We start from the raw sequence: 18,061 nt of genomic DNA, 5'->3' as shown, positions 1-18,061 counted from the left end.
TAAATGGTGTTTGCATGAGCTGTAGAGCACACAGAGAATAGAAACAGGGCATTAATACCTGAAATAATAAAACAAGCAGGTGCACTGGAGGGAGTTATGCAGCAAGGTGATGCAGTTGTATCTGCAGAATCAACAGATCAGTCTAAAGGAACAAATTATTACATGGGTAACAGAACCTCCTATTGTTGTGCCCCATGGCACCTGATGTACTGTTTATTTTTTAAATGTTTATTGTATTTACTGTAAGATACATAGAGTATATTTCATGAAAATGACTGGCAGGTTAACGAATTAGGTAAATATGCACTTTCAAATGATAACTTTTACAATAGAAGTGTTTAAGCTACTGTGAAAAAGGCTATCTGACTCTTCCATTGACTGACACCCGTGTGTATTGTTTGACATTTGACAATGACATTTCTGGATCGATAGTTCAGGTTGATCCTGGGGGCCGTGGTTGGAGACAAGGGTTGCTGACGTCTAAAAAAAAAATCCATTATAATCTATAATTCTTTTACACAGTTGTCATACAGAACATCAATATCATGTGTTAGCACTGTTGTTAGCCAAAAAGTAACATGTAGCTGAAGGCTTCAAGTGTCAGTGAAGGAAAAAGAGTACGATAATTCAAAATGGCAGGGTATTTCCTTTTTTTCTGTTTGTCATGCACCCTGTATGTCTGTTTGTTTACTACCTTGTCAGCCTCCCATGTTACCTCACTGTTTTCCTATTTTACCTGCCAAGTGTCAACACAATTTAAAACAAAAGTTAACATGCCGTAATAAAACTGTACCAGTCACTGATCTGTCTTTTTCTATCTAGGCACCTATAAGTCAGAGGAAAACCAGCTGCTCTTGAAAGTCTACCAGGTGAAGGGGCCAACAGAGCACTACTACAGCAAGTTTAAAAATGACAACTGGGCAATGGATGGATATGTAAGACAAACTTCCTCTTACTCTTATTATATTGAGCATTTTAGCGTGAGAAGAAGTTTTACACAGCTTTAATTATAATCACAATAAATATCACAATAAGAATGTATATTTCTGGGAAACAGATAAATGATAATTCTGAATTATTGCACTTGCTTCCTCTGTAACAATAATATGATACTGTCTCTACCACATTACTCACCCATGCTTCCACTATGCTGGAATGGGACAAGAGAGGCGCATTGACATTTCAGAGAAATCTTCCGTTGCATTATGCAAAACAGATTTTGAAATGATCTTCTCAGACAGAGGGATAGTGTGCTATACTAAGAAGCATTGTTTCCATCACCTTAATGATGGAGTAAGCAGTTATGGAGAAAGAGTGTTGACATTTGAACCCTACAAAAACTTTGCCTCCCAAATTCATGCATGCGCACTGTGCACAGGGCAGACAGAATAGCGGGAAAAAGAGCATCTTGTGTGGTGTGGAAGTGGATATTCTCAAATAGATGAAGCAAAACCAACCATATAATGTAAAATTTCATCAAACAAAGTACGTGCATGCAAACCCTTCATCCAAATTATAACAAACAGTAAAACTATTTAGACTTAGTTGAAGATTGTTTTTACAAAACTAACTAACTACTATGACAGTCTGTAGTCTTGTAGCTAAACTAACAAGGGTCGTGATGCTACCTATTATAGTATTTTGAACTATGTATCCAATCAAATAATAATGCCACTGTGGTAGCAAACTTGTGATTTAGCTCTTTGTGGTGTTAAAATCCTTTGCATGTTCTATGAACTAATGCCATGATGTAGAGCAAACGATGAGACAGCAAACTGTTAGTACAGTGGCTGCTTCAAAGTTAACATGAAGAGAATTGATACTCTACCAATAGCCTAGCTTGGAAAACTAGGAAGTAAGTAGAAATGTCATGGGGAGAATAATAGAATGTGACCAGAGACACATATATAACCATGTTAGTTACATGTCAGGCAGAAACGCGTCCCCACCATAGTCGGACTAGCCATCTGGATATCGGAAACAAATCTTGGTGGGCCTTTAAGTGTGCCACAAAACAGGTCAGCAGGTGGACCGTCAAAACAGCCATAGTCTCTCCCAGCCCTGTCAGTCTCTTTGCCCCCCACTGCAATGGGTCCCTTTTATGCAATCCCATTCAATCAGACTTTAATCTTGATCTTTTGCTGATGGATGGTTAGACTGCTCCCTCCCATGGTAATCTTTAAGTAAGTACAAACTATTAGTACACTGTTTTATTTGCCAATCCACAAGTTTTTTCTTTCTTTTTCTCTTTCTCAAAAAATAGTGTCATATAGTACAAAATGAAGACATGCTAAAGTAAACAGTTGGCCATTTAACAGTCTTATTCCCATCTGTCATCTGGGGTGATCTTTTCAGCCTGTTGGACACAGCAGGGCAGATTTACCAACAAATTGATCCTCATTTTCTATAGACTCTAGGAAAATAATAATGTAACACCTATGATTTCACCCACTGAACTGTGAAGGGGCATTTCAGGGAAACAGCTAATTACATTTTTTGTCAAATGTTAGATGAGAGGATCAATGCTACGTATATGCCTTTGCCCATGAAACTGAATATGGCTGTGAAAAAGGACATTTTAACAATTTTTTGTATAATGAACTAGAAAAATGTTAATAAACATTAGAGCAAATGGCAGGTTTACAATATAATACAGGTTTAGGTCTCAGAGGTTTTAATTTGATGTTTCTATCAACTTTAGTTTTGGCGGCATCAGGTCAGCTTTTACCTCTGGTTTGACAGTGATACTGTCTCTTACTTACTGAAATCCTGCTGGTCCTCGTCTTCCTCGAAAACTTCTCTCACCTTGAGCCTTGGCTAGCAGCCCAGCAGGCACGTCAAAGCCTGTGTCAGAATTTCCCAATTCATTGTTATTGTCAGTTTCATCCAAGTAACACTGCTTTGCTCAGCGTCTGAACTGTAACTGTTCAGACGTGAATTTCAGTGAATTACAATGCATTTCAGAGGTTAAGTGTACAACAACATAATACATCTCATTGGGCTGTAAGGGGAGACATATGCAAATGTCTTACTGGTCTTGAAGGAAAACAGGTGAAATGATGAATGGATTCAATCAGCCACATTATAATACTGTTTGTGTCTGGAAAGAAAGAAACAAAAAAAACATAGACAGAAAGTTAGTGATGTGCCATGTAGACTTTTTAACTTGGTTTGATGTGATATCTGAAATTGGGACTTCTATCGATCGTTTCTAAACGACAGGGGGATAGATTGAAAAAAAAAAATCTGATACTGTTGGACTTGTTGACAGAGAGGACCAGAGAACCAGGCATGGAGCAACCAAGTTAGTAGATTGTAGGGGAAAAAAAGAATGTAAGAAAGAAGGAATGAGACACAGACAGCAGATTTTTCATGTTGCCAAAGACAGAAGAGTGAAGGAGAATAAGAGTCAAGCTGATAATGACCTTGTTGTCTGGTTCCCGAAAAACAATCTTTTCAAAGTTAGAAGATGAAATTTCAATTGTCCGTTTGTGGGTAAAACATTGCTGCTTCAATCTCAAAAACAAGAAATAGTGGAAGGGGGACAGAAGAGGTGCCCAAGTGCAGGAGGCGGGAAGTTACTGTCAATGAGAGGAGAGGACAGGGTCAAACCTGGCACTCAAATGTATACGGCATGATGTAAATGTTACGGTTTAATATAAGGGGGGACTCTCGAGGCAGAACACAGTCCAACGGGCCAGTGAGCAGTTTTCCAGAATCAATGTCCAGAGTTCAGAGAGGTTAGGCAGAGACGAGGCTGGCAGCAGTCCAATGCAGAAGAATGATAAGGAGAGCTGGCTGAGTGTGGCAGGAGGAGAAGTCAGCAAAAAAATACGTTAATATTCAGACAGACAGGCAGGTAATAGAACTTTTTAAAAAGTTTTCAAAAAGGCAGGAAAAGCCAAACGCTTTACCACGATTGAGAACGGCGATCTGGTAGAGTCCTGATGAATGAGCCGGTCCTCATATTCAGCAAGAGAAATCATTAAGTTGCAGCAGAAAAAACAAAATGCAAAGTCCACAGTAACAGTTCAATCCTAAAAAAAATTAAAGAAAATGAAAATATTTCAAATTGAATATATTTAATGTCACAGTGTGTTTCAAATAAAACCAAGCCACACGTTTAATGAGTGGTTGTTTTGATCAAAGAAATAAAGAGATGTCCCTTTACTTTATACAAAAATAGTATTTGCTGGCTAAGAAGTGAACTTGCGTCATACTAAGAACTTTGTTCCACTGTAACTCTTAAGGATGACAACATAAACTGATTACTGTTAACTGATGCTGTCATCCATCTGTAGTCAACTGTACTGAAGGGTTATTACATATTCACCTATCGGTTCTTAAAATATTTTCACCCCATAACCACACCTGTCTTTTACTTCCCCTTTTTATCTGAACGCCACTTTTTAACACTTTGATTTAAATTCTGCACTGTTGAAAGAGTAATAACAGAAAAGAAACATATACAGTATCTCCCCCTGTCTGTGCAAGATGCTCATATTCAACTGTACAGTATGTTGTTGGTTGTTTTTTTTTCAGGTTACAGCTGAATCAGACCAGAAGACTTTTGTTTACCAGGGGCATATTCACAGTAAAGACTTCGGCAAGTTCCATCTGACGAGGCAAGGTACGTCTGTCAATGACATCAGCACCAAGTCCAACCACAACAAACAATACATAGTTTATGCTCCTGAAAAACATACCAAAATGTGGATACACTAAAATAATTACTCAATTTAATTAAAATAATGAAATGGTTTGGTCATTGTAGTATGTAATGAATTCAATTTCAGACTGAGTAAACATTAGAAGCAGAGCTGAAGTTGACAGAATAAATTAATGCAAAAAACACATATAACACATGCACAATAGGGTTTTTATATGAGTGTATTCATGCATGTCTGGGTTCTTCTTTGTCTGTATCCCCAGGCCCTGTAACCATGGCAATGGACCCATCCAACCCCTACACAAACAGCAGCTCTGTGGCAGCAGCCATCTTGGTTCCTTTCTTTGCCCTCATACTGTCTGGATTTGCCTTCTACCTCTACAAGCACAGGTAAGCTATATCCTCAACGTAGATCCACCAGAGACGCGAACAACATGAGTAGAATACAAAGCAGCCATTTTGCTTTCTGGCTTTGTCTTCTTTAAAAAACACATCAGGTTGCATGCCCTCAACCTAAAGTAATATAAAAGCAAATAAGTTATAGGTAAAAGTAAAATAAAGTACAAAATGAAATAAAAATTACCAATAAACCACAACTGGATCAGTCACTTTTCAACAAGTTGACTTATGTTAAAATATATATTAAAAGCTATCCACTCTGAATTATTTGCTTATGTTGATAACATGCTGATTTTCAATGCATTTGAGGGGTTTTGCTAATTTAATAATTTCCTTGAAATACACACTCAAACGTATTTAAAATGTGTTTTTGTGCTGAAATCGTGAGCCTGTATTTATCAAACTTCTCAAAGTAAGAAATAATTCCAAATTGTTTTTCAGTGACATCTTGATATCGACAAATGCAGGGGCACATCGCTACAGATTTATTTATTATGGTGACCAGAGGTGCAGACACAGCCCTGGGGCTACATAAAGTAGGGAGGATAAATTATCCGTAGGTGGAGATGCATCGCACCCCCAACCACGACACCCTGGTAGTTTCTTTATGAACCAGGAATCCTGGCCAGTTCACCTGTATTACAGGCAAACTGTCTGGATACAGAGCAACAAGTAAAATATACATCAGTCTTTATAAGATTATACAACACTCCAGGGCAGATGTTGTCACTTTTCAAGTTAATGATGATGATGAAGATGACGCTGTAGTTCTTCAGAGGACAGTTAGACGTCTTTGAAATGTGATGCCAATAGATTTTCAAAGCCATGAAAATGTTTTCTTGTTTAATCCATGCTTCACTGGACGAGATCCTCCTATAAATGTCAGATTCACATGACAAAAACTTACTGTGAGGCATCACCCATTAATCTAGCCTGGTACAATTCTGTCTTATTGACAATGATAACTCTATATTCTATGAATGTAGATGTGCATGAGTTAAAAAATAATTGTGTGTTAACAAATCCTCCACCAGAAAGTAAGTGTGTGTGTGTGTGTGTGTGTGTGTGTGTGTGTGTGTGTGTGTGTGTGTGTGTGTGTGTGTGTGTGTGTGTGTGTGTGTGTGTGTGTGTGTGTGTGTGTGTGTGTGTGTGTGTGTGTGTGTGTGTGTGTGTGTGTGTGTGTGTGTGTGTGTGTCGGTGTGTCGGTGTGTGTGTGTCGGTGTGTGTGCGCCAAACTTAGTATAGAAGATGGACCTAAAACACAATGCAAATATACTGAGTGGACCAGTTAACGTATTTATTTATTAAAAACATTTTTGAAGGACAGGCTGGGTTACAGGGATGTGAAAACTTAATTATAGTTCTAAAACTCAAAACACACCCTGAAGGTTTAATCTGATTGACCTTAGATATTAATTATTGCTCCTAGAAAGTTCACAAAAGACTTAAAAAGCCTTCTGATGTGAGATAATGCAGGGATTTATTGAGGGTAAAATGTCATCATTGATGTTTCCTGTTTTAAGACTTGTTTAAGATTGTTTATCTAAGTGATGTTCTGAGTTTTGCACTTCATCAAAGTTTCACAAAGTCATCCTACTCGTCTTACAGTAGTCTTCATTATTCCATGTTAATCTGTTGATTTTTAATAGGTGGTTGCTACAGTACTATATCTGTAGTGAGTCTTTTAGTTCCCTAACCTATTGATGCAATTGAGGAAATGGTTAATAATGTGCTATGCTAAGTAATGAGTATGGTAAATCCTGTAAATGCCAGTATGGTCACTGTGATTTACAGGGCAATGCAAACTTACACAAGACATTGAAACTGCATTTATCATAGTATACATATGATAGCTGATGGGGTGAGTAGACTAGTAGCTCTATCGCTTCATTACACTTTGTCACACAGCCTGCTTGCTAGTTAGCAGGTTTGCAATGCTAGTTGATGTTTATTAAAGCTGATGGTTGTATGCAGGACGTTGTCTGCTGACACAGATGACAATGAGAGACCAAAAGACACCTGGGGGCCTGGTGGCAGGTAAGACTGATACTTGTCATTCACCTGGTTTCAAATAGCAACCAGACCTCCGCCCGCCGCCACATCCTCCGTCAAACTTTTCATCTCTTATTTTTATTTTGTTTTTCTCATGCTGTTTAGCAAGGCTGCACAAATGAAAGATTTATCTGAACTGTATATGGATATTAATTTTATGGAAAAATGAACAAGGTGAAACCTTATACCAGCTAAAAGTAAATGGGTAAACATTCATACTGAGGGGAAACAAACTATCTCATTTTTGATTTTATTCAAGAGCAGTGCACCCCTACTGTGTTAAACTAGCAATACTTAAAAACTAGACGGAAGACTTATTATTTCGTCTTTGATCTCATTGTCATCTCTTTGTCAGCATGATACCATCAAGAACAAATGTTTGACCTTCTGTAAACTGGCCTAATCAGAGCGAATGACATGCATACTTCTGTTTGCTGCTGCTTTTTATCATTATTTCCAACTGTTTTTTATAACCAGATAATTAATTTCATCTTGACTTAACAGTAGGTGTATGATAAACCTAGTTTTGCTAATGGAACAAAATGCCTTTACCAATAAACCAGCGGAAAGAAACGGTATTTCTTCATTATGTGATATCTTAAAGAGAGAAACTGAAAGCTAGGTATGAGTGTGTACACTGCAGTTTCCTTCTGCCTTGGCCGTATGATTGTACAGTATTTCTAATACTGTCAGAGCAATTATGTGTGCTGTTTTTCATTCTACCAATAAAATTTAACTATTGCACCTACAGCCGCAACCAGAATCTAGTGCAGTGATTTGAACTACTGCCATGCAAGCGAGGTCTGTGAGCTGGTGTGTGTGCAGTTTTGTAAAGTAATGGGTTGAGCATGTAGGGTAGGCTTAGTGGCTCCCCAGGGTTGGATTTCCACTTTTGCGCATACACACGAACACACATACACACCTCCACACACTCTTAATGAGGTCAGAGTCAAACAGCGTTTCAGCTGCAGCACTCCTCCCTACTAATAGTTCCACAGGGTTTGGGAGTAAGTGATTATATCTAACTGGATTATAAAGCCTGATTATACAAAAATGTAATCTGCAACAAACAGATAAATTAGGAGGGTGTAGTCAAATTTCACTGTGTATCCATTTGAACCTGTATACTAAGTTTCTTAAGATCCTTATTCAGGCAATATATTCCTTTGAACTAAAACCATTGAAAACCATTTGCAGGATGATGGCAGGTTGCATGCACGCCGACACCCTCACATGAGAGCAGCAGATGGGTACTGGGAAGCTGAACCACTGAAGCAAGCAGTTGTTATGGTTCATGCTCTCTCCTGCCCCAATTTTCATAGCAATTTGAAGATTTTTTCTTTTTTCTTTACCAGAAACCTGGTCTTGCAAAGTTTGCACCTTTGATCTAAAGTGTAAAGCTTCAGATCAGCTTATCCAACAAGACAACTGACAGGACATAGAAGCAATTTCAAGTGTACTTTTCTGATTAAACATGAGCTTTGAAATGTGTTAATGAGATAATGATAAATAGCCAGTATCCTGTTAATTGTTTTTTCTGTACCAGTACATTTACGTACAGTTTTCTCTTATGGATGCATACTAGGATATTCTGCTGCCCAGTAGATCTTGCACTTGCACATATTTCATTTTCCTTTGAGTAGATGTGCTTTGTATATCTGTTTTGTTGAAGAGAAAATGGAAAATTCCACTAATAACATGGAGTTGCGCTCATTTTGAATTTTGGTTTTATTTTTCACATTAATGGATCAAAAAAACATTCACATTCGCCTGAAATAAGTCATTCACATGAAATCCTTTCTCTTGAAGCATCGTGGGTTTTTTGTTGTTTTTTTTGGGGCACAATGGCTCCAAAACAAACTCACTGACACTGATAGGAAATCTAAGAGTCTAAGAATGTTGTTGAGAGTGGATTAGGAATGAGTATATTAGAAAAACAGCTCTGATTGGATGGTGTGGAGACAAAGCAAGAGAGGTGAGATCAGGATGGTTCTGACATGTGCAAGGAAAGATGTTGGGTGTATTGACAGAATGACAGTAAATATGGAACTGCAACACGAGGAAAAGAGGAAGGCCATAGAGGAGGTTTATGGATGTGTTGAGAGGAGACATGCAGGTGGTTAGCGTGACAGAGGAAGATGCAGAGGACAGGACGAGATAGAAACAGATGATTCGCTGTGGCAAGCCGTAATGGGAGCAGAAAACTCAATGCAGGTTTAATATTATGCTATACTTAGTATCACTGCAAGATCAGCCTGATTTACCTTTTTTCACTGTGTCCTCGGTCACACTTAATACATATTTTATATTAAAACATCAGCAAATCTCGGCAACTTAACTTAGATTTCCTAAAATGAGTGTGTTTTACTTGTGATTTTGTGTTTCAGAGGCCTGTTCACTTTTCATTACGATTTGCTTTTATCAAACATTAAATACAAGTTTGCTAATATAAATAACATATATTTTTCAAACCAAACTTTTGTCATTAACGCAATGTCACTTCTCTCTTTTTCCAGGACACGTCCCAAGGTCCAGTTCAATGGCTATGTCGGCCATGAGAGCTCCAACGGTCAGGCATCATTTGAAAACCCAATGTATGACACCAACATGAAGCCTACTGAGGCTAAGGCAGTTCGATTCGATACCACACTCAATACAGTCTGCACTGTGGTATAGTCCAGCAAACCTGCCACTATACAGTGGTTTAGTCCAACCTCCATGTTGCAGACTGCTGTGTGGTGTAACCAAACAAAAAAGAAAGAGCAAACATATGTTTTGGACGTGTCACCGTGAGCAGTCTGTGTTGTAGCATGCTGGTCCTCTGTCAGCGTCGTCTGCACAGTAACGCAGCTTGCTCCTGCTCCTGAACAATGGTATCATCCACCTCTTCCTGTAGTCTGAAAGTGCTAAATAGGTTGGAACCAACAAACAAGGGAGTAGACAAAACGTCATCAAGTCAGATGCAGTCTGTTGTTCAGGAGATCAATACTGGGACCAGAATTCCTCTTAAGCACTGTTGCAGTTCGAACATCAAGAAATGTTGTACGATCAGTACAAGTTCTTCCACGAGCGACAACCTAATAGGACAGTTCTAATCCAGTGTCACCTGACTGACTGCTTAAGTTTGACCCACCCACTAATGGAAAGGGCTCTGCATGCCTCTCGAATACCATCCCTGCAACCTGAATAGTGGTTTACCCCAACCTAACCCTTTACCCCCCATGCCAAATTTGCACAGTGGTATAGGCTTCCTGACTCCTCCTGCTGTAGGCCAGACTTGGCTTTGACCAATGTCATGCTCTATCCTCAGGGGAAGCACACAGACTATTCCACCAGTCAGTGGCTCGCTCCACACATTGAATACTAATTGGACAATTTCTATATGTCAAAAAAAACACATCAATGGTGCTGGACAAAACCCCCCCACTGGACTTCCATCATGCTAGACTTGACAGGACTGGACCCTGATGTCACCCTGTATTGACGGCTCACGCCGTCTGTTTTGGTGGAATCTGATGTTAATTGTACAGGCTGCTGTAACACTGACAACCAAACGCAGTCAATACAGTGACAAGTTCAGCCAGACCAAGGATACTCATACTCATCCAGTACAGGATACTAGGATTAAATCAGGACTTGGAGTGGTGGACTAGTGGTATACAATGGTTTGAAATGTTTCAGCCTACTTGGGTAGCTGAATGTGCTGGGTTTAATATAGCAGGACATTCACAGAGTAAGATAAATTGAGTTGTTAGTTAAAAAAGGATTTTTGAATTAGTTCCTGTGATTGCCTTTCCCCTCTGCCACTTGCTGCATTGCCTTGTATGACAGTGTCAACCTATAGTATTTGGTGTCAGTTGGGCTGAAACATTACAAATCAAGCATTTGCAAGTGCTCGTTTGCCCTGGTTTGGTATTAGAGCTCGTAAACATGCTCCAGAGGAGTTTTGGATACTCAAAATATTCTGTAGAGGTACCACACACTTGAAATTGGTCAAATACACAATATTCCACACTAGCCCTAGGCAAACTGTGCTGAACCAGAAAACCAGACAGTTGAGTTGCCCGACAGGTGTACACAATGGATTGGTTTCCAGTGGCCTGTCTAACACAATCAAAGAGACAGACAACTGAATCTTGTTCTTGGCCAGGATTCTGTGTGGAAGCTTGGAGGCAATAAGCTGTCAAGATCTTCGACTGCTGCAATCAGCTGCTACCACATCCAGGAAATGATTTTGTCTTCTCATAACTCTGGCTGGGATAATCAGTCAAGTGGTGACTGATTTGTTTTTCGACAGTATACTCCAGCAACAAAATTAGAAACAGATAAACACATTGAGACAGAAAATTGGACAGACGGACACAGACGAATGGACAGATAGACACCTTTGTCAGCTGTGCTGGAAAAAAGAGACATGGACAGGTTGCTATGGAAACAGAGACAAATAGTTGTCTCCTCTTGTCTCTTCTGGCATTTTTCTTCAGTGAAGATATTGATGAACACACTATGTTCAAAAACCCAGTGACCGCATGGGACTTCCCAAACTATTGCTGCTGGGGACCCCAAAATATAAACTTTATATTAACTCTTAAACTGCACAAAATTTGCACTAGTGTGTTTTTCTGACTGGGTTATGGAAAAAATGAATAATTTTTGTGGGGTCTGAAATGGGTTTAAAAAATGAGTCATTCAACAAAGTGGATTTTATTCAAAAAACTTCTATCTTTAAAAAGATTATAAAATGTCTAAATACAGGGTTACAGAGTGTTTGTATATACACATTTATATTTCAGACTCACTGTTAGCAGAAGGTGTGACCATATGCTATAACGTTTATTTTGTTGCCATGACAACATGCTAGCCAACCCGAATGGTGGGATCAGTTTACCCGCGGACCTCTGAGCTTCTGGTGTCACACAGTGGCAACACACCTGCCATTTTTAGAGCAGTGGCTGTTTCTGAAAGCTCGTACTGAATACAGTTACTGCTATGATATCTGGAGGAGATGTTCATCAATATAATGTGCAGTGTGTTCCCACTGAAACAACTGAACCACATTGCCTGTTTTATTTTCAGGTATATTTTCATTATACCCCATCATTTTCTGAGATGCTTCACTCCTATGTTGAACTTAATAGTACACAGTTTGAGATACTTTATACAGAGATTAAATAGAATGGACTCATTTATCTCAGTGAGACGTTTGCAGTAACAGACAGTATAAGTTTTCAGAAACCATATGCAACTGTTTCTCGAGGCCTCTTTAAGAAGATGTGTTGTGATGTTCCTTAATACTCGCATCATCATGCATCATCATTCAACACATTTGTGATGCACATGATCATATTTCAACACACCTTTTTAAAGAGTGCTCAGCGCATGCAGGATCTGTTTGAGATCTGTCATTTCGGGCAGAGGACAAAGAGATACAGTATTAAGACAACATGCACAATTATTGTTGTCGATGCCTATCACCCCCCTGAACCTCTCCATTGTTTGAGAAATACCTCGTGTGCAGAGACATAGTTACAACCTGCTTATCAATGCTGGAACCTCACTGCAACAAATACACAAGCTTAGCGAGGGCGTTTCACGGCATTTTGAGTCCAAATGTTGGCTGACACCCATGAATCTGCCGGATCCAAGATAATTCCCGAGTTTCAAATCACTTGCCAAGCTTGTTATTTCTCGCAGTGTTCACAATATTTTTATTTTTTGAAAGATGCTGCACTTGGTGCAGATCACATATGTAACTGCTTTCAGTGTGTCCCTCAGTGTCTTCAGGCCTGTTTCCTGTTTGTTACTCACTTCACCCAGACATTCTGGCATTAGGTCTACACTTCAGGCATTTTTACTTTAACCTGCATGATTTTTATTGTCCAACTGAATTTTTCTTGTTGGCTGTCATGTTTTCAGTCATTCAACCTGTCCGTCATACTGTCATATACTTACAAACATTAAATCACACATTCATTCATTTACATACACAATTTTTTTTTTTGTGGTTCATTATACGAACAAATATATGAAGAGTGTTACACTCTGGGCCAAGACACAATTCAGATCAGAGTGGATTTTCCTGAGAACTCAAATTCTGAAAAAAACATTTGGCATGAGAAAGTTGTCGCATTGACCTATTTTGAAATAAGTGAGAATGAATTAATAAGTAAATACCCCTCTACTCCAGATTAGAATGCTGCAAATAAAATGTCCTGAAACAATGGTGATTATGTTTGGAAGAATATCAACAGGGTCTTATTGGCATTATATAATCCATTGTCACTCAGTGTCTGCTCCTGGGTTGGGGTCAAACAGCCACAAACACAAACACCAGTAAGTAAGGATATGCAAATGTGTGAAGTAGCCAATATACTGGCGGCAATAATTAAAGAATGTGAAAAGAAGAACAGAAGTCACATTGAAAACCTCTTCACAGGAATAAACGAGACATCTGTAAACAACAGTAGAGCGTCTGCTCACAAGATTGTGCACTTCCTCTCTTTTTATTTCTTGAGTGCACCCAGTGCCTCTATTTCAATTAATTTAATGAGTTCAGTTAAGAATTCCTGCAGTCCTGAAGTCAAGAGAGCATAATGGAGCCTGAAAATGAGAGTCTGCATGGTTTCCAAAAGCATAATAAAAGGTCTAATTGTTAACACTCAATGACACAGATCTCATCACCTTGCGTGCCCAAAGAAAGAATCTTCAGACTCCCATTAATAATGATAAAGATGAGAGAGGGACGACATAGGTTAGATTTCAGATCTTGTTTGTGCTCACAGAACCTTAGCCAAATATTAAGCAAATATTTGTGCAGATCCTTAAAGGTTATGGCGCACAGGCCATAATGACATCTCAAGCTTACAGCAGAGGACTAAAATTATCACATTGTCTCTGAAAGCCCACAAGGAGGCCAGATGAGCTCAAATGTATGACTGCCAGCACCCCCCAGTCCCCCCTCAATGTTCCTCAGCAGCTGTGTGGAGGCAGACGTCGTCTGTCTCTGTGAAGCCTGTTTCCTTCAGTAGCAGTTTCACTCACTGCTTTTCTTCATACATGAAGGCGGGGTTTTGTTTTGTCAGCCTTACACTAGCTTTGCCCCGTTCAAATATAAATAGTGGTCATGTCTGTAAAGTATTCATTTTTTGTTGCGACAAAAAGATCTGCCTGGGTACTAGTGTAAAGTTTGTTGATATGGAGTTCTCTGGGTGAAAGTATTTATTTACATTTGATTTCCTTGATTCTTTCTGGACTCTCAAAAAACTTTTATATGCCGAGTCATGGTGGAGGTGCAGATGAAGTTCAGTTGAGAATCCACAAGTAGATTGAACCAAATGAAATATATATGAATACATATAAGTATACATACTTAAATTCAGATATTTGTTTTCAAAATTTAAAGAGAATCTATTGTTGAATTGGAAAAAATAAAATCGACAGGGAAATCAAATTGATTCCATTCTTAACTTTAAAGGAGGGATTTGTTGACCTGATAGCTGGACATTATTAAATTTCTTGATAATTTGAATAAAATCAAAGGAATATGAACGATAGACAAGCCAGTGTTTCCACCTATAGATAAAGAAAGTGGGCCATCATTTTTCCTGGTGTAATGAGATAATATTGTTTGGTGCAGCTCTTCAGTTTATTTCCATTAGAAAACGTTGGAACTACAATTGGGTGGCCTTACATAGTTTAAAGATGATACAGTACAATACAATGTTTTCGAGCCACTGAAATTTAGGCAGAGCTTATATGCTGTCTCACTCAACCTTATTGAAATGTGACCTGTTATTTAACTAAACATGATTCTTTTTGGATAATGTTTTGTTCCCTCCAACTTTATTTCACGCGTCCTTCGTTTGGCATTGTCAGCGTTCTTCTATTAAAAAGCAACAGCTGGCTGCAAGTAAAAAAAAAAAAATAAAACTACCTACTAAATTTCAACATGTCAAGGTTGTTTCCATAGTTTTTTGGGGGAAAAGGTTCCACCTTTCCCCGTTACTTTCTCCAAAGTGGTATTGTCAGCAGTCCTCGTTGAAACAAAGGGGTCTGGTTTGCTGCAAGCTTTAAAAAAAAAAGAAAAATTCCAGCTACAATTGTGAATGTCATACATTGCCTTTTCACACCGTTTCACGTGGCACAGACTAGTTGCTAGATTATCTAAATGACATCAAGATTGGGGCCTGTGAGCGATTCAAACACGAGAGCACACACACCCAGGGAGGACTGCAGTGTGATGCGGCTGAACTTTCCCTGGAGGAAAAAAAATCCAGTTTCGGTACATGTCCAAATGTGGCTCGGTGGCCATGTCAACCTGCAGATGGATTTTTATCTGTGCTGGAATGCCATTGCTAGATAGAAATCAGACCTTTCTGTTTGTGTCTCTGTGTATGTTTGCCTGTACTATTCTTTCCGCACACACACACACACACACACACACACACACACACACACACACACACACACACACACACACACACACACACACACACACACACACACACACACACACACACACACACACACACACACAACATATATCTGGGCTGCTTATAGGTTTCACCTTTTTTGTGTAATCTAATTAAAATCTGAAGTTATCCAGTTTGTTTGCCCTCGACAGGACTTGACCGTCTCAACAGTTTGGATAGGACAAACTTCTTATGCCATACGTTTAGAATTCGAGCTTTGAGGAAAAAATCTACAACCTGGTGACTTAACCGCAACCCTGCTTCACTTAGTGGAAAGTATGAATAATTATCATTTCAGCATATGACACTTGTAGATCTGGGACACCACACATATTGCTACTGTATTCACACGTTACAATGAGAAGCTGCATTCTCAGCAACATATATTGACATGCAGTAAAGTTGCTTGTTAATGTGTAATGAAATAAACTGGTTAATTTCTGTTGTCCTGATAGGAGAAATGTAAGGTCCTCACCTCCTAGTTACCATCATCATTAAAGGTTTTGTTTTAACCGTCACATCACTGTCATCATCATCACTGTCACCCCTCGCCATCATCATGTGCTGCTGAACTTGAAGTAGGTGCAAAAGAAAAAAATTTTGTACAGAAATCTATTTTTTATGGAGAATTTGTATTTGTAAAAAAAACAAACAAATGATTAAACATGCTGTACTTTTTATGATTAATGATGTAGGTATAACAAAATCTTGTTCATCAAAGTCAATGTTTTTACTGTTACACGCCATGTAAAAATCTATGGTTCAAGTATCAAATATCAAAATGTCATATGATCTCTTTTGTCTATTACGGCTGCTTTTACACAGGAACAGAAAATCTTTTTGGGACCTGGATTAAATCTTCTTCATGATGGAGATGCACTTATTTCCGAGTCACACATATGAAACAGCTTTGTTACAGGTCAGTTTCAGTTCCTTTTAAACAGTATAATTTTAAGATCAGCATTCATTGCAAAAAAAAAATACAGTATATAATATTGTGATACATAGAACATTTTTGAGTGCCAGAAGTCCTGTATATGCATACGTTAAATATATTGTTTCCGTACATTTTTTGACTGGACATTTAGATACAATTTACACTGAACAAAAAATTAAAAAAACAGATATTTAGTGTGATTAAATCATGAACAGTGTAACATGGTGGGTTTGAAAATGGCAATTCCTTTTAAAGACAGTGTTCTTGTGTAACAGCAGCCCTGTACGACTGATCCTAATGTCTGTATCTTGGAGAGAGATGATTTCCCCAGGCACAAAAGATTTTGGATAACTTGACCCCTTTACGGCCCAAAACATGACCTTATGGCTGTCTAAGCAGCGAGGAATTGGGTTGTCCCTATCAGACATTATGGGTTTCGAGTGAGAAACAAAGTTTAAGTAAATATAGACTTTAGCGGCAGCATTGGCAAATCTCCAACCATTTTGTCGGATTTGATGTTGATTGGCAAAACAAGAATGGTACTCAAGTTTTGAATTAAAGGATGGAAAATTACTACTTTCCGTCCCTCCGTGAGAACATGAGGGAGAAACGACATGGGAGTGTTATAATGTGTGAACGCAGCGCGCAGCCTGCTGTCAAAGAGATTCAGCTTATCAACTATTTTGAAGACATTATTTGAGAATAAAGTTTTTGATACAATACTTCCTCTTTTGTTCCAATGATTTTGTTGACTGCTATCAACATTTCTGAACCCAAGTACACAAAGTGAAGAGTGTGCCCACCTTGATACCACCCACCCATAACCCATACTTGCAGCCTGCCCTGTTCAACCCTGCAAACTACACTAGCTACCAGAAGGTCTGACTGGTGCCTGCTTCTGCAGGGCGAGGTGAATTATTGTCAAGCTCTGAGATTTTTATCCCACCGCCTGCCATCATTGGAATAAATGCTGGGTTTGTTGATGGCAACAAAACAGTGTCTTTAAAGCCAGAGCCTTTAAGTAATCACAAAAACTTCTTATTATAAGCATGAGAAGCAAAGGGACATTTTGTCTCTTCCGGCACCTCCCATTCACCCCACAATCTTACCTGTTCCCAATCAAATTCTCCCTCTTGGAATCAACCAGACATGCTCCCCACAGTCTTCAGTAAGTTCTGCCTGTCTTCTACATAACGGTACAACAAAAATGAAACAAACAAGACCAACTGGAGCAGCAAAATAAAAGCTATCGCTGATAAGAAGGCTTTGACCAATGACCCCACTGACCCCCAGGTGAGTTTGTCATTACACACGTCAGCCACCTTGCACTGACATCAAGAGGTAGCACCATGATTTAACCACCTTCATTTTTCTCATGAGACTGTTTTCTGGTTATTATGAGAGAGTAAAATGCAATAATCAGTCTAATAGTAATTTCTTTATCCTCCTTATCCTTATCCTGAAACATTAAAAGCAAAGATCGGGCTTTTACAGTTGAATCATAAAGTTTTGAGATGCGTTTAGTTGATTGTT

The 18,061-nt window shown here is 38.8% G+C and overlaps 1 protein-coding gene across 2 annotated transcripts in view; it reads left to right on the top strand.

Moving 5' to 3' along the window:
• Positions 1-16,576, top strand: part of LOC118302754 (CUB and sushi domain-containing protein 1-like) — a 269,330-nt gene extending 252,754 nt beyond the window's left edge. Inside the window, exons 71-75 of one of the 2 annotated variants that reach the window (XM_047331592.1) lie at positions 823-935; positions 4,543-4,630; positions 4,933-5,059; positions 7,043-7,105; positions 9,637-16,576. In XM_047331592.1, the coding sequence (XP_047187548.1) occupies positions 823-935; positions 4,543-4,630; positions 4,933-5,059; positions 7,043-7,105; positions 9,637-9,796 (551 nt within the window). In that variant the 3' untranslated portion in view covers positions 9,797-16,576. The remainder of the gene's footprint in view (positions 1-822; positions 936-4,542; positions 4,631-4,932; positions 5,060-7,042; positions 7,106-9,636) is intronic. The other variant, XM_047331593.1, reaches the window with a different exon arrangement.
• Positions 16,577-18,061: the final 1,485 nt, after the last annotated feature.

The sequence above is a fragment of the Scophthalmus maximus genome, chromosome 4 (genome assembly GCF_022379125.1).
Source record: "Scophthalmus maximus strain ysfricsl-2021 chromosome 4, ASM2237912v1, whole genome shotgun sequence".
In the NCBI taxonomy this organism is placed as follows: Eukaryota; Metazoa; Chordata; class Actinopteri; order Pleuronectiformes; family Scophthalmidae; genus Scophthalmus; species Scophthalmus maximus.
This window is presented reverse-complemented; position numbering and strand designations above follow the sequence as displayed.